The 22,970-nt window shown below is 39.5% G+C and overlaps 1 protein-coding gene across 8 annotated transcripts in view; it reads right to left on the reverse strand.

Annotated features, from left to right (window-relative positions):
• The window catches only part of LOC129770596 (histone-lysine N-methyltransferase 2C-like), a 96,421-nt gene that overhangs the window by 60,694 nt on the left and 12,757 nt on the right, over positions 1-22,970 (reverse strand). For 6 of the 8 annotated variants that reach the window (XM_055773536.1, XM_055773537.1, XM_055773535.1 and 3 more), the window contains exons 2-8: positions 16,493-16,937; positions 15,932-16,429; positions 15,621-15,867; positions 6,929-9,856; positions 6,282-6,865; positions 333-667; positions 62-264 (exon numbers count right to left, since the gene is read on the reverse strand). In XM_055773536.1, coding sequence (XP_055629511.1) covers positions 62-264; positions 333-667; positions 6,282-6,865; positions 6,929-9,856; positions 15,621-15,867; positions 15,932-16,429; positions 16,493-16,937 — 5,240 coding nt within the window. The remainder of the gene's footprint in view (positions 1-61; positions 265-332; positions 668-6,281; positions 6,866-6,928; positions 9,857-15,620; positions 15,868-15,931; positions 16,430-16,492; positions 16,938-22,970) is intronic. The other 2 variants (XM_055773532.1, XM_055773531.1) reach the window with 2 other exon arrangements.

The following is a 22,970-nucleotide window of genomic DNA, read 5'->3' on the forward strand; positions in this document are numbered from 1 at the left end:
TTCATGTCAGCATTTGCTTAATCGTTAGACGAATAAAACTGAAATAGTCGAGATTAATTACCTGTTGGGATTTCTTCATCCGGTTAGCAGAACGATTATCGCGAGCCTGCTGCAAGTAAGGCTGCTTTTGTTCGTTGGAAAGCAGCCGCCAACGTTTGAATATCTGTTTGCTTCGATCGGCCCAATTTGGGTATTCAATCTTCAGCTCCGGATGCTGCCGGTTACAATACAACACGGAGGAAATGGTTGCCAACTCTCCGAGAGCTAGAGCAAAAAAAAACACATTCGTTTATTGCAACAGAATAACAAAATTCATCTGAGTCCTAACTTACGTTCATCCAACCGCATCCTCTCGGATATTTTCTGCGCTGTGGAAGCACCAGCAAGTGCACTTATACCATCGTCAATAGGACCCATGTTGTCGGTCATTTCTGTGGTGGGTGTAACGGGACCTCCTCCCACTGACGACGGCGGACCAGGCGTCATTGGTAAACCTGGATTTTGAACCGTCGGTTGTTGGGAAGGGTTCCATTGTGTGAGGCCTTGTGGTTGTGGTTGAGGCTGCTGCTGTTGCATGTGTTGCTGTTGCTGTTGCTGGGGAAGCACCCCTGGAATAATTTGCTGAGTAACAATCTGTTGCTGCGGATCCGAAGGATTGTACTGATTCCTGTGTTTCAAATTATAGAAACGTTAATACCCGACACGATGTATGCAAGAAAAAGCAACCAAAAGCGAGAGAAATTATAAAATGCTGAAATAACTAGCAATTTGAAAATTGAGTAGGGTAGGAATGGAGGTAAATGCAATGTTGATTCTTTTTAAGATCGGTATACTCCAATAGAGATGTATTACATTGTCCAGACAGGCCAGAACTAGATTTTTAACATAATGTTAAACGCGATAAAAAAGAAGGAAATGGATTATATCAGAAACAATTCCATGCCAAATCAGTCAGTCGCTGAGCCGAACCTCTCCGATTTTTGGAAGCCTTGTACATATGCTGGAGGTTACCCAAAATCACAAATTTCATGATCATATGACCATTCCAAATTACGACTGATTTCTATAAGAGCATATGCAGAAACATTGAACTGTCTTCAAAATGGAGTTACAATTATATCGAAGGTATGTTGTAACGAGGGTACGTGGTAGATCAGTTGTTCTGAACTTCAGAATGTTTTGGAGAATTTTGTTACCTTGACACCCTTCTTCAATTTCCATGATAATTGGGATTGACGTCTATTTTAATGTAATCTACCCCGTTGTCACGGTACCACTGAAGCACCTCCCAACTGTAGTGGCAGCTTGGCAAATTTGGCCAAAACTTCAACGAAAAAACGATTTTCAGTATCTACAGGCAAACATTTTTTTGTGCGGGGGATAGGGACCGCATAAAAAAAATCGTGCAAAACTTCACCAGTTAAAAAACCGCGTTCGGTACATATTTAAAAAAAACTTTTTTTTTACGGTAGTTAGGGACCGCATAAAAAAGGTTTCCCCCAAGAAAATAACTCAAATCCACACCGTACAATTTCCTTTTGTTTCCCTGCTTTGCGATGGGACAGTTTGCCTCTTCGGTTGCGCGTAGCTGTTTTGTGCTGTTAGTTGCATGCCGAAACGTGATGCTGTTAGATATCATGTCATGCAAAAACTTAGAGCATTTGATGGGAAGAGGGGAATGATTTCAGAAGTGGATAATTGAGACGCAAATATGCTTTTTTCGCACTGAAATGCATATAAACCGTCGAAAAAAACTAAATGGACGATAACTTTGTCAAATATGCTTCTTTTCATATACCGCACAAAAAAACCGCACAAAACAGGTTTTACTGTATATAATTAAAAATGGAACGCCAAATTTGTTGGTAAGCGCAAAACTCGGATAAGGAATGGTCAGGTTTGAGACGGCTTTATTTTGTTATTTTATTTTTTTTTGTTTATTTTGTCGCTAACTGGGCGAAAAGGGATGACCAGTTATCGACATTCGCGTTTTAACTGGCCGGCTAAAATTGATGGGAACTTCAATGAATTGTATGATACGCGTCGATCGGGAAATTGGATAAACAAAAGGTTTCCAATTGAAGCTTCGCATTGAGTGCGACAACAGATATGAAGGTTGTGTCCCATTCATCCGAATTCCATTCACCCGAAACACGTTTACCCGAAGCACATTTACCCAAATGTAACGCATACCCGAATGTAACAAATACCCGAATGCAACGTATACCCGAATGGACATTTACCCGAATGAACATTTACCCGAATGCAACGTTTACCCGAATGCGACATTTACCCGAATGGGATGTTTACCCGAATGAAGAAGGAAAAATTCCCACAAATCAGTTTATGAGTTTTGTCGAATCTGCTGTTAGGAAGTTATGAAGTAAACTGAGAAATTGTAATGAGGAAATTCGAAAAAGATGTTGAAGACTTCGCTGTGTTATTTTTAGAAATTAGTGTATGCACAATTGACATGCTATCTTCTTTCCTTTCCGTATTGCTCTTTAAGACCAAGAGATCATTCAGAAATGAGCATGTGTTATGAAAAATTCCGTCGGAAACGACGGCCTCTCGCAAGCTAATCTGTGTTCCACCGATTGCCCGGTTTGTTTGAAACATAGGAGACGATCCTTTAGTCAGGTCCAACCGAACGTTAGCGAGCGTCGGACTGCATACGTTTATCTGGTGCGTTACGTTTGCCCGGTTAATTAAGCATGTCATGCATTTTGATTGCCTGGTTGCAAACCTGGTTGCATTCCTCTATGGTGGGTGGTGTGTATCTGCCATACATATGAAACACAAATTTCTGAAAAAATCAAAAACTATTCAAGCAAATGGAGCCAAATTTAACATGTGAAGGTTTTAGAGGGCACCAAACGTTTCTATGGTGAATATACACTCCTCCCCCTCGCTAAGGGTGGGCTGCCATACAAATGAAGCATAAATTTCTGCATAACTCAAGAACTAATCAAGCACACGGAACCAAATTTGGCATGTGGCGATTTTAGGGGGCAAGAAACGTTTCTAAGGTGGTTAATACCCCTCCCACCTCTCTGCCATACGAATGAAACACAAATTTCGACATACCTTGAGAACTAATCGAGCAAATGGAACCAAATTTGACATGTGGAGGTTTTAGGGGGCACGAAACATTCCTATGCTAAATCGACATGCAGCCAAATTTGGGATGTGAGGGTTTTCGGGTACGAGAAATGTTTCTATGATGGTATGACACCCCTCCCTCCTCTGGAATGGAGAGGGGGTCCTATAACAATATTACACATGTTTCAACCAAACATGACAATTGAAAATTCTCGGAAAACTCTGAAGGAATTTAAGAAAACGAAATTGATCTGTAATCTGTAATGTGTAAAAGTGGTAATAGATTTCAATATGATAAAACGCACCCTATAAATAAAAACGGTTCGCCGAATGGGTTGATAAGAGCAAAATTCGAGGAATTGTCCGATTTAGGGCTGTCTTTATTCTATCATATTTTCTGTATCAAACATTCATTCCATGTAACGGAGAAATATGTTATTTGCAAGTGGATGAAAAATCTTGAACGAGAATTGTGTCTGTAGAAATTTAGAGTAGAGTTTTGGTAGAAATACTAGAAATTTAATAGCAAAAGGCAATTCTGAAGAGTCGATTAGAAGATCAATCAATGAACAGTTCTGTGATTGGACCCATGAAGTAAGGAAACGTGAATTCAAAAATTAATTTTGGGCGGGACGAAGTTTACCGGGTTAGCTAGTATTTAATAAAATTTCAATACTTGTGAACAAATGATACTATTGGTCGATAGTTCTAGTGTTAAATCTTCTGTACTCGAGCGCAAAATCGTAACTCGTATACTCACACACAGACGTGTCCCTGTAATATTGCTATTGTGTATTTATAGCGACACTTGTATTTGATAAAAGAAAAAGATATAATTGAATGAAAAAACTCCAAAAAATATGTTTTCTTAATTTAGTTTTAATAGTCATGGTAGATTAAAAATAAGGTTTGATTAATGAAATGCTCATAAATGCTCTGAAAGTCTCAGAAGATTTATCGTAAGATATTTTGTATACCCTTATAAGATTTTCTGCCTTGAATGAATGGTTGAAATTAGATTGTTTGGATCTTCCCATAAGTAGTCGAAACGATTTCCAAATCCAGCGTTTGAAGATGCTCTCATGTGAGGTAAGTTCGTCTCATCCATATCCGAATACTTTTTTTCATTCAGCAACATGCAAACAAACCTCGGATATACATATATTTTTTTGTTATTTCTTCAAATGCTTAAAGAAGCCTAATGCACTGTTCCATAAAGCACCACTGTTGTGTCGTCAAATTAGTGAATCTGTATGCCCTCTTTTAGATTATTATCCATGGAGACAGTTTTTTAATCTTGAATGCTTATTTAAATTCGTAGTTTTTACACTTACTCGACCGGCATTGAATATATCCACAAAATAACCTTATCATTGTAATGGATAATCCTTATCAGAAAAAAAGTCTGTAGAAGAAACTTGATACTCTATTAACGGGTATTCATTCTAAACGGAAAATTTAATCATCGTTCATTATTTTTATGTAAAAATGTTTTTATTTGTCTCTGAAATGTAATCCTTAATTTGCTTCATGCATTCATGCAGTTTCTCCCCGTTTCCTACTCGCAAATAAAAAGCCGAATTTCCGGCTATCCGGCCTCGAAGCTCGAATTTCCGGTATCGGGCCAAACCACTATCCCTTTCATCACTAATAAAACTTCTGAATGAAAATTTACTTTTCTGTGTCAAACATGTAATTCACGTGACGGAGAAACATGTTATTTCCAAGTGAATCTTGAGCGAAAATTGTGTCTGAAAATAAATTTATATTATAATGACGAGTTTTGGCAGAAGTACTAGGAAATTTATAGCAAAAGGAAATTGTGAATGACCAATTAGAAGATCAATCAATGAAGAGTTCTGCGATTGAACGTACGAACGATCGCTTAATATGAAAACGCGAATGTTCGAAAGAATCCAAGGAATAAATTTTGGGCGGGACGAAGTTCGCCGGATCAGCTAGTATATAACATATCTAGAATAATACATTAGTCCTAGGATGAAACGTTGTGCATAGTTTTCTAGAGAATCGCAGATTCCATTTTTCATATCACTTCTCTCAAATAGATACGATTTCACAAAATATTGAAATTTCATAAATAAAAAAAATCCAATTAAAAGAATCCGATACCGTACCCTTGACTTGACTTGAATGGCACTAACGTTCCTAGAGGAACTTCGCCGTCTCAACGTAGTATTACTTGCGTCATTTTTATTAGTACTTAGTTGAGATTTCTATGCTAAATAACACGCCTTGAATGCATTCTGAGTGGCAAGCTCTAGAATATGCGTAATTACAGTGCAAGTCGGAGGAAATTTCTTTTGATGAAAAATTCCCCCGACCAGAACGGGAATCGAACCCGAACCCCCGGCATGTTAGGTGTGACGCTAACCACTCGGCCACGGGAGCACCAATACCGATACCGTACCCCTATATGTCAGTTTTTGTGCTGAATTAAAAGGGTTTTCCAATAAAAATATATTTAAAAATATCGAAGGGTGGAGAGATATTTTAAGATATAAAAGTTTTTAACATTAAAGTAAATTTTTGAGTAAGACTTTTAACGGCATATTTAAAACTGTTTTTTCAATAATTCCCCAAAAACTTTGCTGTACATCAAAACAAAAATCAATCTTAACACGTTGAGTGCCACGGTTTTATAGCGACTATGAAAATTTTTAAACGTATTAGGGCCAAGGTTTCTTATATCGTAGTGGAAGGTATTTTTATTCGGTGACTGACGCAGCCTGAGCGAAATCTCGGTGTCAGTCACCGGTGACTGACTTGGCAGACAACGAACTTAAAGATGGAACCCTAGGTTGATCACTTGAAATGTAGTATTATATTATAATGTAAACCAAATTAAGAAATAAAAAGAATTTAAGTGAAAAAAAAGTGGCAGTCAACGTGTTATTAAAAATTGTGAAAATTGCGATTTTGGGTAGTGTCCTGCATATCTAGAAGGTTTAAAAAAAATTGGAGAGGGTCGTGTAAAAATCTGCCGTTATTCGACTGATTTGGTGTTGAATTGTTCTAAGATGATCAGTACTAAGCGCTGTCTGAATGCAATAGTTAGTAGGGAAAATGGGCAAAATCTATAAAAGCTTTGCAAACAATATAGGTTGAAAATGCAGCCAGTGTGTAGAGAGAAAAGTTAAGTTAGTATACTCCATTCCTACCTTTGCGGGAGGAAGTTATTTGTGTAATACCCTCTGTTAAGCTGCTGCTGCTGCTGCTGTTGCTGTTGCTGCTGGGAATTGATAACCATCTGCTGTGGCTGCTGAACTTGACCCTGTTGCGGTTGTAAATGCTGAGAGGGCATAATCGGCAAATGCGGTTGAGGCGTCGTTGGGGTTTGTATCGTGTGAATCGGAGTGCCTGGGGTTGTTGGCTGTTGCTGCTGCTGGAGAGGCGACTGCTGTTGCATCATCATATTCGGTCCCATTGACTGGTGCTGAGGAGACTGCTGGATATGAGGCGATTGCATGCCCATTTGATTGATCAACGGAGTCTGGGGAGACTGTATTCCGAGATTGAGCTGGAGTGAGGGATCAGTCAGCATCGGTTGACCCGTGGGAGTGACCGATTGCTGAACTTGTTGCTGTGGACCCTGCTGATGAGGCAACTGTTGAATACCCAGTGCACCGGTGCTGAGATATCGTTGAGATATGGCTTTCTTCGTCACATCGATCGTATGGGAGGGTGTAGATGTGTTCGACGTGTACGGCGTCATCGAACTGGCAAACACCGATTCTTGAGATTCCTAGAAATGGCAGTAAAACAATTTGTAGATCAAACTTCTGACATTTACAAAAAATCCACTAACCTGTGACTCATCTGTTAATACGTTTTTGAAAATTTCCTCCACCTCTTTACTGTCCATATTACCAAGGTTTTCCAGGTTGAAATCCGAACTAAGAATATCCGCCAGCTCATTTTTGCTCGTCTTCGTGAGACCGTCCACCAATTCGCCTTCGGCGGTGAATTCATCAAAAGCAGCAGAAGTCTTTGTCAACTCTTCTTCATCAATCATTATTCCCTCGATCAAGTCATTCGGTAATCCGAGAACGTCTTTCAGTGCCTCTGTATCGCTGTTGTCATCTTCTTCGGTCTTGACTGCATTCGCAACGTTGTCTGCAGCTGGTTCCATAGTAAGAGCAGATGTAGCTTCAGTCGCTTTAGATTCATTCTTTTCCATACATTGCTGCAGAGCTTTCTGTTCTTGAAGTAGTTTCTCCTCCTGTTTGATCTTCAATTCTTCCACATATCTAAGCTCATCTGCGTTCAATTTGATTGTTTTATCGTCGGAAACATCGCTTTTCACATCATCGTCACTCTCATTGACCTCAAATTTAGCTGTTGCATTTGAACTCAGTAGCGAGCGTCCAAAAAAGGCATCCTGAAGAATCGTTGGGTAAATCTCAATCAATTTGTTCTTTTGCTTCCGTCGAATCGGTTTCTTTTTCGGTTTTGCAGCATCCACAGGTCCCTCTTCGCCCAATTGCGGCACTAGTCCATCGATCATTTCTTCTTCCTCTTTGCCATCCTTAGTGCGGACAGCTCGATTCCGCACGAAAAATCCACCTATGCCGAGTTTCTGCAAATTTCGCTGGCGTTTTTTGCGTAGAACTACAATTCCGTGTTCGTTGGTGAATAAAGCAAAACCCTCCGGTGGTGTCGGATCGTTCCATATCATACCATCCTTGTAGATTTCCGCTTCCTCCCGAGGGTCCAGGGGTTCAACCTTCACATCATCGAAGGAATTATCAAGACTACTGCCAGCGATAACCGATTCGATCGCTGCGAGAATCCCCGCGTCTTTTTCTGTCGACGGTGGCTCAAGTTGAATCTTCGGTTTCCGCTTGCCACGCTTGCCAAATTCCGCCTGTAGTGACTTTATCTGTTGCAAACCATGTTCACTTAGACACACCCCATCCACATAGTGATTTCCTTCCAATGCCAAAGGAATTATTTTTTCTTCCAGTCTGGGTGTAGATTTTGGCGTAGGAACCATAACCGGCAAAAGGCTCCTCCTTTTGGACACCAAATGTGGCGGCGGTTGATCAGCTGGTCGACAAAGCAAACAGTTGTAACCTTCCTCCGCACACCGTTCGGCTTCGTTTTCGGACTTGATTTGATCACAACCGCAATGTAACCATCGCTCGCACTGGTTGCATTGGATTATCAGCTCTCCTTCGGCATAGCCTTCACCACAGTAAGGGCAACTTGCTTGACTAGCACAAGGGCCGCACTCAGAGTAGCTGTTGAGCCAGCTACTATTGAAGCCCGGATCGTTCGAACCACACTTGGTACAAACAGCACACCACTTACACTTCCAGTTGCCTTGAGGAACCTGCTCCAAGGGAGGGTCCATGCAGTAGATGTGGTACGAAATATCACAATCATCACACAAGATAAGCCGAGCCTCGTCATTTCTTTGACCACATCCTTCACAGATTGTACAATCCAGACAGCGCCATCCTTTTTGCAGGATAACTTTCGTCACCTTCACGTTGGTACAATAGGGATGGTAGCACTGGCCGCACTGGGTACACGATATCAGGCACCCTTCCTGGTCGGTACCAATTGCCCCGCACATCACACATATGTCCTGCGTGAGAACAAACTTGTCTTTCGCGGAACAAAGCACAAGCCGATTGTCGCCCCCAGGTTCCTCTTCAGAAGCTTTGGTAGTTGTCGAATCCGCTGTTGGCCTCTGTAACCCCAATCCGGGAACGCCAAAAATTCCTCGCATTTTCGCTTTAGGTCCACGTTTACGGCTAAAATCTGCTAATCGTGATCGTTTCTGGAATCCTTTACCCGTCCCCTTTGGTCTACTTCCGCTTAGCGAGAGACCCAATCGTTTCTTCGCGATTTTACTAGCCACGTAAGGTTTGCCTTTTCCTAAACCGATGTCCAGTGAGACATTTCGTTCTCTTGGTTCAAAATCAACATCCATCGTATCGTCATTTAAACTTTCCTGCGAAGCCGACATACTGTCATCGTCAATACTACTGTTCCTCCGCAACGCTGCGATTCGTCCCGTGTGGATAGCCACCTTGCATGGGTTGCACAGATACTCATAGTCTGGGTTACCTTCCTTTTTAGCGTGGTAAACCGACAGGTCTGCCTCCGGATCACACGTACTGTGTACGAACTTATTACAGCCGCTGCATTTGACCATTTCCCTGTGAGCGGCAGCTCGATAGGCACGATGACATATGGGACAAGAAAATCCTTTGTTCCGCTGTTGGTAGCATGAATCACAAACCGTATAGTGTGCATGCCACCGAGAGGACGCCCCTGCGCCAGGAGTTCTCGAGCCGCAGTCCGAACACACCCTACAACATCGACACTTCCAGCCATATTTTGGAATCGAGGTCATCACCGGCCGCAAACAGCTGGCGTGGTAAATTTTATCACACTGCTCGCAGGCCACCGTTCGACCTTCGCTTGAGTCAGGCACACGACAGATCTGGCACTTTTTACAGGACGCGCACTGCCAGCCCGCCCGTACTCCCGGCAGCTGCGCTAGTCCAACGCACGTCCCGTGGTAGTGATCGCCACAGATGGAACACATTATTAAATTGCCAACATCGCCCAGCGCCGAACACTGCCGGCAGTTGATGTCATCCGTACACACTAAAGGCACTTGTCCGAGATGCTCCTTGCAGAAGCAATTGTACGATTGTATGACCTGGAAGCCGCCGGCTGCCGCAATGCACGGGTAATGGAATGACTTTGGGCAAGACATCTGGAAATATAAATGTTGAAGCGTTTATTGTTGGTCGAAAATGAATTGTCCTTTTTTATACATCTCATACAGAGTCTCAACCGGTCAGAATGGAGTGGGGCAGTGGGTTTGAGTTTAAGAAATTTGTTCCTTGCCTGAATGAAAAACGATCTCGCGTTGTAATTCGATTACGAACATATAGAGATGAGATTCCGTACTAAATACAGCTCATCGATAGTTTTGTGATTACTTCTCTTAGTTTTGTTTGGACGCGCGTCAAAGATGTAAACAACAAAGCCAGACATTCGAGAACATGTATTTATGGTTCTGATGTTGTAACAATGATGATGTTTTGACATTTTAGATTACATTTTTTGTAAACAATTTCTGAAAAAAATTATGAAGTTTACGGCACGAATGCTGTAAGCGAACGCAGATTAACCGAATTCACATTAGCAAAGCGCTACTAAGACGTAACGCAATCGACTCATTTTATCACGAGCGATGAAAAGTGAGTAAGTGACAGGCATATCTTTCGCAAAAGCTCATGGAGTAACCTCAGTGAATCACCATATAGAACTTCAACCAACAACCTTCATGGACAACATATAGGCTGTCGAAAATCACTTGAAAAGTTTTCTGTCGATAGGTTTATCAAATTCAAAGTTCTACTCCGCAGGAATTATGAAATTACCTGAAAATTGGCAAAAAAATGTGGGTAATAATGGTCGATACATACTTGATTAAAAGTGTTGACGTAGGACTACGTCTTTTAGTAAGGCTACCATATCAGAAAACAGATCACGATTGTATGAAATAAAGTGAACGTTAATAACAACTTTCGCTACTAATGAATCTTGATAGTTTGCACACCAATCGAATCCGAAATTCTCTAACATTTGTTTGATATGTTACACATTATGATTCCCTAATCTACAAACAGTTTAAATTAAAGAGGGGAGCGCGATAGTGCTCTTATTGGTGTATGTTAACACTATTGATTTGGCACCTTTTAAGCTACATAAATTAGTAATATTAACATAAAACAAGAAGATAAACTTTCGCGCTCCTCACACTTTCGACATATAGCAAGAGAAACGCTATATCGCTCCCCGTCCTCAACCCTCCCCGTCGGTGAGTTACAATATGCATACACCCAGATTTTTTACGCAGGGATACGTATCTCGTTGAAAAAAAAACCGTGTAAGAAAAACCGCGTTAATTGGAAAATCCGCGTAAATAAACAGGTCATCTAAAATCTACGTAAGCATCGTGATAGAGTGCGGCACTAATTTCCGTCATGAGCGCTAATTTCCGTTGTAAGCACTGATTACAGTCATATGCTCTGAGGGAGCACGAAGAAGAAATGTGAGCTGAGAGAGATGTGATATTGCTCAGGTATTTTTTACGCGGTGATAGATGCGTAGAAATATTTTCTATCTATTGATGCAAACATCTTTCCAATCTGTTGAGAAATGTTCGAGTTATAAGCATTCGAAATCTTTCATTTTTTTCCTGTATGTTCTGTGTTTATGTTTTCATTTTACCTCCCATATAGTCCGGTTAGACGTAGTCTCACGTCAAAAATTAAATGAAAATAAACAGCAGGACATTTTTGTTCGATAGGAAGACTGAATCGATTCTCGCCAAACGAAACATTTACGTTTATGCTATTAATAGAACAACAATGAAAGCCTCGTTATGAATGTCCCACCACACAACGCAACTAAAATATGGAGCAAAAGTAACTCTCTCCCTGAAATGATGATATGGCGAAATTAACTCAAAAGTGATACAACAAATATCGAAACTATATTAATATATATATATATATATATATATATATATATATATATATATATATATATATATATATATATATATATATCTAATATATATATATATATATATATATATATATATATATATATATATTATATATATATATATATATATATATATATATATATATATATATATATATATATATATATATATATATATATATATATATATATATATATATATATATATATATATATATATATATATATATATATATATATATATATATATATATATATATATATATATATATATATATATATATATATATATATATATATATATATATATATATATATATATATATATATATATATATATATATATATATATATATATATATATATATATATATATATATATATATATATATATATATATATATATATATATATATATATATATATATATATATATATATATATATATATATATATATATATATATATATATATATATATATATATATATATATATATATATATATATATATTATATATATATATATATATATATATATATATATATATATATATATATATATATATAGAGCAAATCAAACACGTTGTAGGATCGACAAACCAAATTTGGCTTGTAAAGGTTTTTTGGGGGCAAGACACGTTTCTATGGTGGTCTCTCCACTCCCTCTCTATGGGGAGCTACCATACAAATGAAGCATAAATTACTCAAGAACTTATCAAGCAAATGGAGCCAAATTTGGGATGTGAGGGTTATTGGAGCGAAGAAGAACAGGCGCAACGAAACATGATAAGTTATCCAAAGCAAAACAAAAAAGTTTTTGTCAGACCCAATAACTGAGCTGTCTCTGGTATCTTCTGAATGTCATTCTTCAAATTGTTCACAATGTTTGAAGACTGTTTCAGATAGAGAAACAGGAAATTACATTCAGACACTCCACAGTGATGCGTAAAAATATTCCCGTATCGAATATTGAGATATTTTGTAATATCCTAATTTCAATCCAGGTAAGCTGAGCTCAAAAAAAAAATTTTTAACTACGTAGACTAGAGGCGAATAAACTGTGAAGTTTAAAGCCTCTCAAAACAAAGAACTGAACTGAACCACGTAGGCCGAGCGGTTCCGTTGAGTGTGATACGAGAAATTTTTCAAAAGCGGTGCATTAGATTCTACGTGGGGATCATGAAGAAATGGGTTCACCGGGTTCATTTTTTCAAAGTTACTAATGAGATCATTGACAACTTATCGACAATATGGTCCTTGTATTGAAAAAATCTATGATTTAGAAGATACAGGTGAAACAGTAGTGACACTTCGGAAAACAGTTTGATTAAAATTGATAAACCACGACAAGAGGTTGAAGAACACCTATGCTCACAACTCACGACTGATTATGGCTTTATTACCTTTATTACCTTGTTTATGTTTATGTTTTTGAGTCTTTTGAACGCCCTTGCAATTGTAGTTATCCTAGAACTTTCAAAATAAACAACAAAAAAACTTCGATCAGCGTCGTTTGTTGTTGTAAAATTTCGCAACCGCGACTTGAATGTTTGAGACATAAATTTATGATGTTTCTTCACATCATCTATGGCGGTTCGATGGAAAACCAATGCTTCTCGTGTTCTGTGTGGAGAAAAGAAAGTGTCTTCTATTAATTGACATAAACATGTTGTTGGAGAGTAGCGAGTCGTTTCGGGGTAGAACCGACGACTCCCTGTTTATGTTTTCTGACAGGAAAAATACATACAATACTATCTTTTATGCAGATCCCTCGTGTTTATGTATAGAGAGGCATGGCTGAACTGAAATTCAGATGAAAAAAGCAGAGGCGACGCGTCAAGTGAGCTAATTGTTCAATCAACAATGAAACAACAATGATAGAAAACACTATCGTTTCCATCGGCTTCGTTCAACAGAGAACTTTGAACCTCAAATGTGATTTTTACGCAAAACTGCGCATTAGTAGTAGTGATCGCTTCATACATAGCTGACTGCGCCTGCCTGTCGCACTTGAAGATTAAAAAAAGTGTTTGAATGAGGCGGGTTCAGATGGAAGGTTGGAACCCGGTAGTTATTACTGCATATTTATTTATTTATTTATTTTATTGGAAAATACTTGTAGATTATGGACTACTCCTCTTCAATTTCTACAATCACTTGCATGTTTGTGCGAAAAAGAAACTAACTAGAACCTCGCTTATTTCATAGTACTGTGTTGATATCCTTTGATCAACACTCATCTGCCCCATCACCGGTAGATGCTTACTCAGACTGGGATCATGTTTACTCTGGATCAGGAGCAGGAATTAGTCCATCATGAAAGATCGATTTAAAAACCAAAAATTCCCGAGCATCTCGCATTTATAGCACAGATGAGATCGCCGTGTGAACGGTAGAAAAATTCATAATTTCGTTTAATTCTCCTATACTCGCGCGCAAAATCGTAAATCGTATACTCACAGACTGTGTGTGTCTCTGGGATATCACTATTGTGTATTTTTAGGCGTTATTGTTATTTATTTGAAGAAAAAGATATAATTGAATGAAAAAAATCCAGAAAATATTTTTTCTTTAACTTAATACAGTTTTTCTAGTCATTTAATTCATAGCTCATTTACTCTCGGTCTGTCAGACCGATGCGCGAGTATAGGAAGGTTAAAAGAAAAAAAAATTATAGTACAAAAAGATCAAAATTGCTTCCTCAAAAAAAAAAAGCTATGGTGGGAGTATTACTTTTGCTGAAACGGGAGAAACAACGATTCCAGTCGTGTGCATGTCTACTGCAGAAAACCATATTTCGTAGTTTTTGATTCTCCTCAGTTCCAGACTGCATTCATCATTGTAAAACGGCGCTCGTGACTGGGGACGAAACCGGATGGCTGTAGGTATCTTCAACAGATTTGACCATAATGTCCATCCGATGGCTGAATATCCTGTGCAGCTAATCTTCGCGTTCATTCGTATCATATACAAACTTGATAGGTAAAAAGGCTCGTGGAAACAAAACAATATCTTGACTGTGGCCGTGTGATCGCACTGTTTTCGACGAAAATTCCTTTGCTCAAATCTGCTTACAACTTATCATTCGAAATCAATTGCAACAATACTCTCCTCCCCCATCAAATTTTGCATATGGTAATATGTATAGCCGCTTAGCACTTCGAAATTAACAAGTTAACAATTTTAACAAGTTTTCTTTCGTTTCTCTCGATTTACCCCAACAGGGTATCGATCTTACCCAAACTTCCATTCATTTCACCTAATTCGAGTTCTGCTCGAAAAACGACCAACAGATTCTTGAAAATGGTTTATGAAAAATTGAAGAAAGTCCTGTAACGATTGAAGGTTATAAAAACATGAATGGTCTTGAAAATAAATAGAAATGGAAATACTTTTGAATAATTTTAACAAACATTCATCGTAAATAAATATAGATTTTTCAGAGAAATCTACAACATAACTTAACTAATTGTTGGTTTCATTCAAACATTCATGTACATATCAATTCAGGTTAAAAAATACAAATGAATGTGAAGTTCATTAAAATCAACATTAAAATTAAAAGTTAATCATTGAAAGCAACAAATCACGATTTTTATCAAATCTGACCATATTTCCAACTGATGTTTCGTATTTTAGCTGAATTTTATCAAACAAGGAGACTCTTTATTTTCACATCAAACTTTATTTTCAATAGCTTTGGCAAAATAAGTTTGCCTAGACTGAAAAGATTTCTAGTTTCCCAGGACTTTCACCGATTATTCTCATTGTATCTCATAATGAATTTCCTGTAAATAGTCCTATATACTAGAGCATTTGCATATTCGATTTGAGGAATTCCACGGATTTACATGAGAAGAAGTCTGACATTTATGTATGTATCCATCTGACCGTTGGCGTTTTTTCAATCGTGTATGACAACATATCGAGCTCGGTAAGAAAACACAATGGAACCTACCTTGCATGATAAACTTGCTCCGTAACGCGAACAGAAATAACACTTTTTACTCAAACTCTGCGCAACAACCACTTCCAGATTGCTTAAAGCTCCTGTTGAGGGATCCCGGCCAACCCCAAAAGACCAGCTGGCACAGGAACGATGAATGTAAAAGAATCCGCCATCATTGATGGCACTAAACTCCGCTGGGTCGGCATGTCCTATTTTTTCCAATTCGTCTACGTACTCTGCGGTTATGACTGGGTTTCTAGGGATAACATAAAAACGGTTATATCTTAATCTGTCCTCTGAAACAATATCAAAACGCTTACTTGCACTTGTTCAATCCTTTCTGTCTTTTGTTGCAGTTCAACAGTGGTGGTACCCCCAAAGCGATACTCCCGGCTTTGGGACTCTTATCACCGTTACTATCCGAAGGGTTTTTCTCCTCTTGAGATTGGACAACAGCAGCAAGAGCCTTTTCCGCATCGTCCTTCACTTCAATCCGTAATATTTCCCCCTGTCCAAGTTGGCTCCGTTCACCCAAATTACACAAAGCACACAGTTTTCCCGAATACTTTTCTGGGAAATAGGGCGATTCTTCAGGAGCCGGCATGAGTAGTGCTGGATCGGTTTCGATTTCCGCCGTAGGAGTTGAGGCAACCGAACTGTTGGCGGTGCTTCCAGCCGCAGTTTCTTCGCTCGGTGAAGGTAACACAAACGGTGTCAGACCTCCGGAAACATCGCTGCCTAGGCTGGTGATACCCGAAAAATGATCCAATTTCCTTTTAGGAACACTACCACGAACGTTAACATTAGTATTCTTAAATCTAGAATAGGGGGCTGGACTAATTAGGAACACTAAACAACTAAGAGGGGTTTCATACAATTACCTTTTGATAAGTTTCGTTTCCAAACCGCTGCCACCAACACCGGTACCTCCGGTCAATAAACCGCCGCTGAATTTAAGTGTCGAACCGGAGGACACGGGAGAAACACCTCCCAAGCCGGCGGAAGTTGTGGTGCTGTTAGTAGACATCTTTAGTACAGGGAGAAAGTCCTTCTTAGGTCGCCCGGGCCCACGACGCAAAGCCGCGGCCGAGGGTTTACCTCCGCCGAGACCAAACCGCCCGGTTACAGGGAGTGATAAGAGCCGACTCGGGTGCCCGGGTGCTGATGTTGATAATTGTTGCTGCTGCTGTTGCTGGGATTGATACTGCTGAACACTGCCAACGTCAATCGACGGGGTTGCCGTGATCTGGAGTGGCAACTCCAACGATTCTTCGATTGGCGAAGATTGGCAGGAGATCGGTGTAGTAGAAGGATCTAAAATAGCATCTGAACAAACAGGAAAGGTGAAGAAAGAGAAAGATTGATTTCTTTATGTTTCGTTTGTGTACTACAGTTCTGTAATCGTGTTTGTTATGTTTGTGAGTCTTTATATTGTTTACTTTTTAGCTTTAGTGTTATGAAATAAAAAGCAAAGAATAGCAGAAGAAATAAAAGCCGATCTTTAATGTGCTCAATACGCTGCAAAACCATAGCAAAGAAAAAAAGTGCAAAAGCATGAATATTAGCTATCAAATTATAACTAAAAGGTGAGAATTGCATGAAGTTGTGGCAGAGAATGATATTAAGAATTGAATGCTAAAACCAAAATGCAATTGATTTGTTTAGTTAAATGAGAGTTGTGTGATATCGTTAACAGATAACTGCAAACTATAAATCATTGTCTATTCAAACGTGAAAGATATTGAAACTACTGAGAATAACCGCTGATATTCTTATCATAATTTAACACAACCACCATATTTATGACAAATATCAGTCTCAATCTCCGTCTGTTCCAGTATGTTCTCAAATTTTCAAATTTTCAAACGGAACTTTCTTTAAAATGTTGATTCCTTTGAAAAACTATCCTTTGCAAAATATCAGCTCAATCGGACTTTATTTACTAGTGTTGCGTTTGAGTTATTTTTTAAATCGAAAAATCACCCATTTTTGACAAAAAAAATTTTTTAGATATTACCATGACAATGACCATGACCATTTTTATTGCCACTCTACTGAACATGGATTGATTGTTCTATTGTTCGGACTAACACATCTGCAAGACCCTAAAGGAGGGGATAGAATGTTGAAAGAAAATTTAATCCCCAGAGTACATTGACGAGCATATCAAAGAGAGGGACCAAAATCCCTGCGGCCCTTGTTCTGCAGAAAATGTGGATCAGGCGAACACAAGATCGCCTCCCGTTCCTGCCCAGAATGCCGGAAGGAAAACATCATCCAAAAAATTAAAGTTGAACATGACGTTGACTACAGAGCCGCCTGATAATATCGAAGAAGATAATATCCCACAACGAAGCTACACAGACGTCACAAGGGTGGTAAGCGGGTTGAATAACACATCAAATACGGAGGCTCCTCCGGATAAACGACATGAAAATCTAGTGAAAGTTATTGCTGAAAAAGACCTCATCATCGCTAACGTGGCCGCTTCACTTGAATCACAGCGCTCCGAGGCTGTCGAAAATGCAGCGACCATTAAGTCATTGGTCGAAAGAGTGAAGCAGATGGCCAACATTTTAGCAGCGATTGATCCCGAGGGAGGAAATCATCGCTTTTCAACAAGAATAGATCGTCGCAGCTAGTTCATTGTTCAGCTGCACCTGTACCACCAATATAACCGGAGCAGCACAAACCGTCAAACCCTCGTCGAATACTCCTTACACCTCGTAAAGGAACACGATTCTAAAGCTCGAAACCATCCCAGACGAAACGACAGGCACCGCAACACAAAAATTCCACCCTAGATTACCATTACACCGACTCCGATTCAGATTCTGAAGAATCCCACGCCATTTTTGAAAACAACACTTCACCGCCTACGCCAGTGCATCGCCCTACCCAGTTAAGAAAGAACGCAGTCGCTCCCGTTACGCAATCGAAAAAGCGAAAACCTGAACCCCAGCTCACCTAGCCACCAAAGGACATTCGTCAAAGGTTACTGTCTACAGTTAAGCAGTTCACGTTGCCACCAGATGCTCCCGGGTGCTCTTCTTCTGGCCATCTACCTTCGACCAAAAAGAAGTAAATACTACCCTAAGTCTCACAAAAAATCAAAACGTCTCTACACCAAACCACGAGTCAGCTCTCCGGAAGTGATAGTCGGCCCCGCCGATGTGGCCGCTACAGCCCAACCGGTATCGTCGGACAACCTCTGGTGTCACTCTTCGCGATTTGAACATGAGACAAGCCGCAGTGCTTCAGGTATGCAGAGCCCCAGTGGTGCGTACGTTATCCCCCCACCGGAACCGCTGGACAACCTCTGCAACCTTCGAGAATTCGGGACGCACAAGGGCAGAAACGCTCGTTCCCCGACGGACTACGCGGGAATTCAGCCGTCATGCAGTTTCACCTTCGAAACCTTGCCTCTGTGTTCAAGAGGATCCGAGAAAAAATGACTGGAATACCTACAGCTTCCGAAAGATGACCATCCTTAATTAATAGAGTGTACCACAAAAAGCGGATCCAAAACGAAGATCCTTGTTCCTTCCCCTTCGCGATTAGGGGAACAAGAACATCTTCGAACGGAGCGGGTTCCCCTTCTCTGGCGCGAGGCCATGGCAGGTGAACGAAGATCCAAAGATCCAAAGAATGCAACAAAATAAAACGGAAATCAATTTTCTGTCAGTGTTATAGATTTTATATTTTTGTCATGTGAAAACTTGATTGTAGTTCCTTGTTAAAACTGTTCAAACGTTGTGAAGTATATGTTTTAGACCGTTTTTGATAGAGACGAACCAGCCCAGGAGGCTGAAAGAATAAAAAAAAATCCGTGAATGATTCTGAAATACTGACTATTCATACGTGTTAAAGAAAAAATATCTACACCAGCCCTTTTGAAAAATATTCTACCCAATCCATCAAACTTCGTTGAAGAGCTTAAAGGAGCAGTATCCTTCGCGTGGAAAGAGATACACACTTCAGCATGCCACAGTTCGGCCGAAACCACCCCGAATAGGTTTTTGAAACACAATCCAGAATCACATACAGAATCTGAAGTGGAATAATGATAATCTCATTGTAAATCATGCGAAATTGATGTTAATTTTTTAATGTAAGAGTTTTTCTATCTGGTTCTATAGGTATGAGACACTGGCGTTTTTGTTGTTTTAATGTTTCGCACCCGAACAAAACAATAAAGTTCAAATGGACGGTCTTATAAATGAAGATAGTTGTTATATCCTACACTATACACATAATTTCAACCGAGCTTTTTTATGCATATCTGGAAGCTCAAAAAATGAGTAGTTCTGACGTTTTGACACGTACTGTTGTTGGTAGACCTCATTAAATCTTGTCGCCATTGTTCGGATGGGACCGTATTGAACATATTCTGAGCGACGAGTAACAGTAAGAGCCGAAAGGCTCTTACAGATGCAGAAATATTTAGCTTCATATGGCAGCAAACCTTTGAGGACTCTGCCATGAAAAACTACGAAGCGTACATCTTAAAAAGTAGGATCTGAGCCTAGGGGCACGGACGAAAGTTTGACGTAGGAGTGTGATTGTTCAGAACACTCGGTTATTTAAAATGTAATTTTTTTCAATGTTAAGAAATCTGTTAGTTTAACACTTTTGGAACTCTAAATAGTAGCTCAAAAAAGCCGTTTGTTATATGTACTCATAACCTTCAAACGGTTTGAAGGTTATGAACCGAACAAAGAACAAAGAAAGACAATAGGCTTCTGGCAGGAAGTTCAACTGTCTAACTGAAAATGATTAATGAATGGTGGAATGGTAGATGAAGTATATGTGAATCGATAAACAAAAAAAATTGATTGATTACGAAGAAACAAAAAAACAAGTTGAAAATATTCACGATTTCGTGACATTTTGAGGTAAAAGACACATGAAATCATGAAGTTGCTTTATTTTTAATGGATAGCTATGTTATTGTGATTTCCATTGTCTTATTCTTATTATTAGGCATCGGGAGCAGTAGCTTTTTCGGTGAAATAATGTTCGTTTGCAGACTATCACAATCAAGTCGTATTGGTTCTTCTGCTCAATCTATCATAGAAGGAATTGAGTCATTGAGAATTATGAATATGAGTCATGAAGAATATTAATATTTCATTTCATTTTTGTGTTGCGATGTAATGCAGATCTCAATAAGTCTTCGCATAATCGTTGCCTCCTCCTAATTAATGAACGATCACTGTATGGGTAACACTTTCCTCGTTGCTTTGATTAAATCTTGCATGGAGTTTGAGTGATGCATGCCATCTTGCATATGATTACTTTAACATCTTGCCTAAAGGGTGTGTCACATCAAATTGCATCACGGAAAAAACGCTGTAGAAATTTAATTTTTAGGAATTATATCTTCAGCTTTCGCTTATAATCATATAAGAGTGTATAGATCACGTTGGCCATGCTTCACTGTCAATTTTTCGTAAATTTGGAAAAATGTCGTCGAACGAAAAAGAGCGTCGTGAATTAATCCTGTGCACTCATTTCGAGAATCCGGAGTTGTCACATCGGGACATCGGTAAGATGCTGGGAATCGTCCAATCCACGGTCAGCAGCGTACTAAAACGATACTTCTAGAACCTAACCATCGACCGGAAGGTGAAGAACGGCAAAAATGGATGCTCCGTCAGGGAAAAAGATCACAAGCGCGTAGTTAAGCAGTTTAGACGTGATCCGAGAAGTTCGGTCCGGGATGTCGCCAATAAGCTGAATTTGTCAAGTTCATTCGTCCAGCGGACCAAGCAGCGGGAGGGCCTGCGTACATACAAGGTTCAGAAGGCTCCTAACCGCGACGAAAGGCAAAACATGGTGGGGAAGACGCGAGCCCGGAAGCTGTACACCGAAATGCTGACAAAGCCGCATTGCCTGGTAATGGACGACGAAACCTACGTCAAAGCGGACTTTCGTCAGCTGCCGGGCCTGTTGTTCTTCTCCGCAGAGGACAAATTCAGCGTTCCGGAGGAGATTCGCAAGCAGAAACTATCCAAGTTTGCCAAAAAGTACATGGTGTGGCAAGCGATCTGCTCTTGCGGAAAGCGGTGCGCCCCCTTCGTGATGACCGGCACGGTAAACGGGCAGGTTTACCTTAAGGAGTGCCTACAGAAGCGCTTACTACCACTATTGAAGCAGCACGAGGGCCCGACCATCTTCTGGCCGGATCTCGCTTCATGCCACTATTCAAAGGACGTGTTGGAGTGGTACGAATCCAACGGGGTCACCTTCGTGCCAAAGGAAATGAACCCGCCCAACGCGCCGGAGCTTCGCCCAATAGAGAAATATTGGGCGATTATGAAGCAGGCCCTCCGGAAGAACCCAAAAGTTGTCAAATCGGAGGCGCACTTCAAGAGAAAATGAATTTCTGTTCGAAAAAAACTACAACCTGACGTTGTACAGAACCTTATGGACGGGGTAAAGAGGAAGGTGCGAGCATACGGGCTTGGGCTCGAAGTATGAATTAAAAGAAAATGCCAAAAGTTGTTTAATAGTTTTTATTTTACTGTCTAAAATTTTCAAAAGGATCGGTCTACTGGGCGAATTTCTACAGCGTTTTTTCCGTGATGCAATTTGATGTGACACACCCTTTATCTGTTAGGGTGGGTTTAGACTAGTGATATATTCATGTGAAGAAATATGATGAGATATATAGAAATCGCATCAACCGTTTACATTAACGTGAATATATTCATATTTTCTGTGAATTAATTCGCCTGAAGTAGAACTGCATCCAACTACAGTGATTTCTCACCAGTGAGTAATTCACAAGTAAACGCAAGTATATGCTGAATTTATTAAAGTTATATATACCTCGAATAAGTGTATCATATTTATTCTCACACCTATTTTCACGTGAATAAATCCATCTATAGCTATAGTAATTAATGTAAACCCGCCATTAGATGGAACGAATTATTGCACGCAATTTTGTGTTACATACAACATTCATAGGAATGAAGTTGGAAGAAAGAATGCATAATACATGATTTACCTTCGCATCCGCTCGTTAAAAATACCCATTTTAATTGTTAAATTGCTCTCTTGTTTTATTATTTCCACTGTTGATGCCTCAGGCGAAAAAAATTGTGGATAAATTTGCCGTCTAATGGTATATATTATAACATACATCGTAATAACGATTCTGCGTAATATGCATTTGAAAACTCTTAATAAACGTTACATTTTTCGTAGAGTACCCTATACAGAAATCAAAGACGTAGTCCTGCGTCAAAATTTTGTATAGATTCAAATTTGCTCATCCAAGTTTACTGATATAGATACTACACGATCGCTTTTGATTCAAAAATGGGACGCACCAGTACGCAGTAAAGTGAC

This window comes from Toxorhynchites rutilus, chromosome 2 (genome assembly GCF_029784135.1).
Source record: "Toxorhynchites rutilus septentrionalis strain SRP chromosome 2, ASM2978413v1, whole genome shotgun sequence".
NCBI classification, from domain to species: domain Eukaryota; kingdom Metazoa; phylum Arthropoda; class Insecta; order Diptera; family Culicidae; genus Toxorhynchites; species Toxorhynchites rutilus.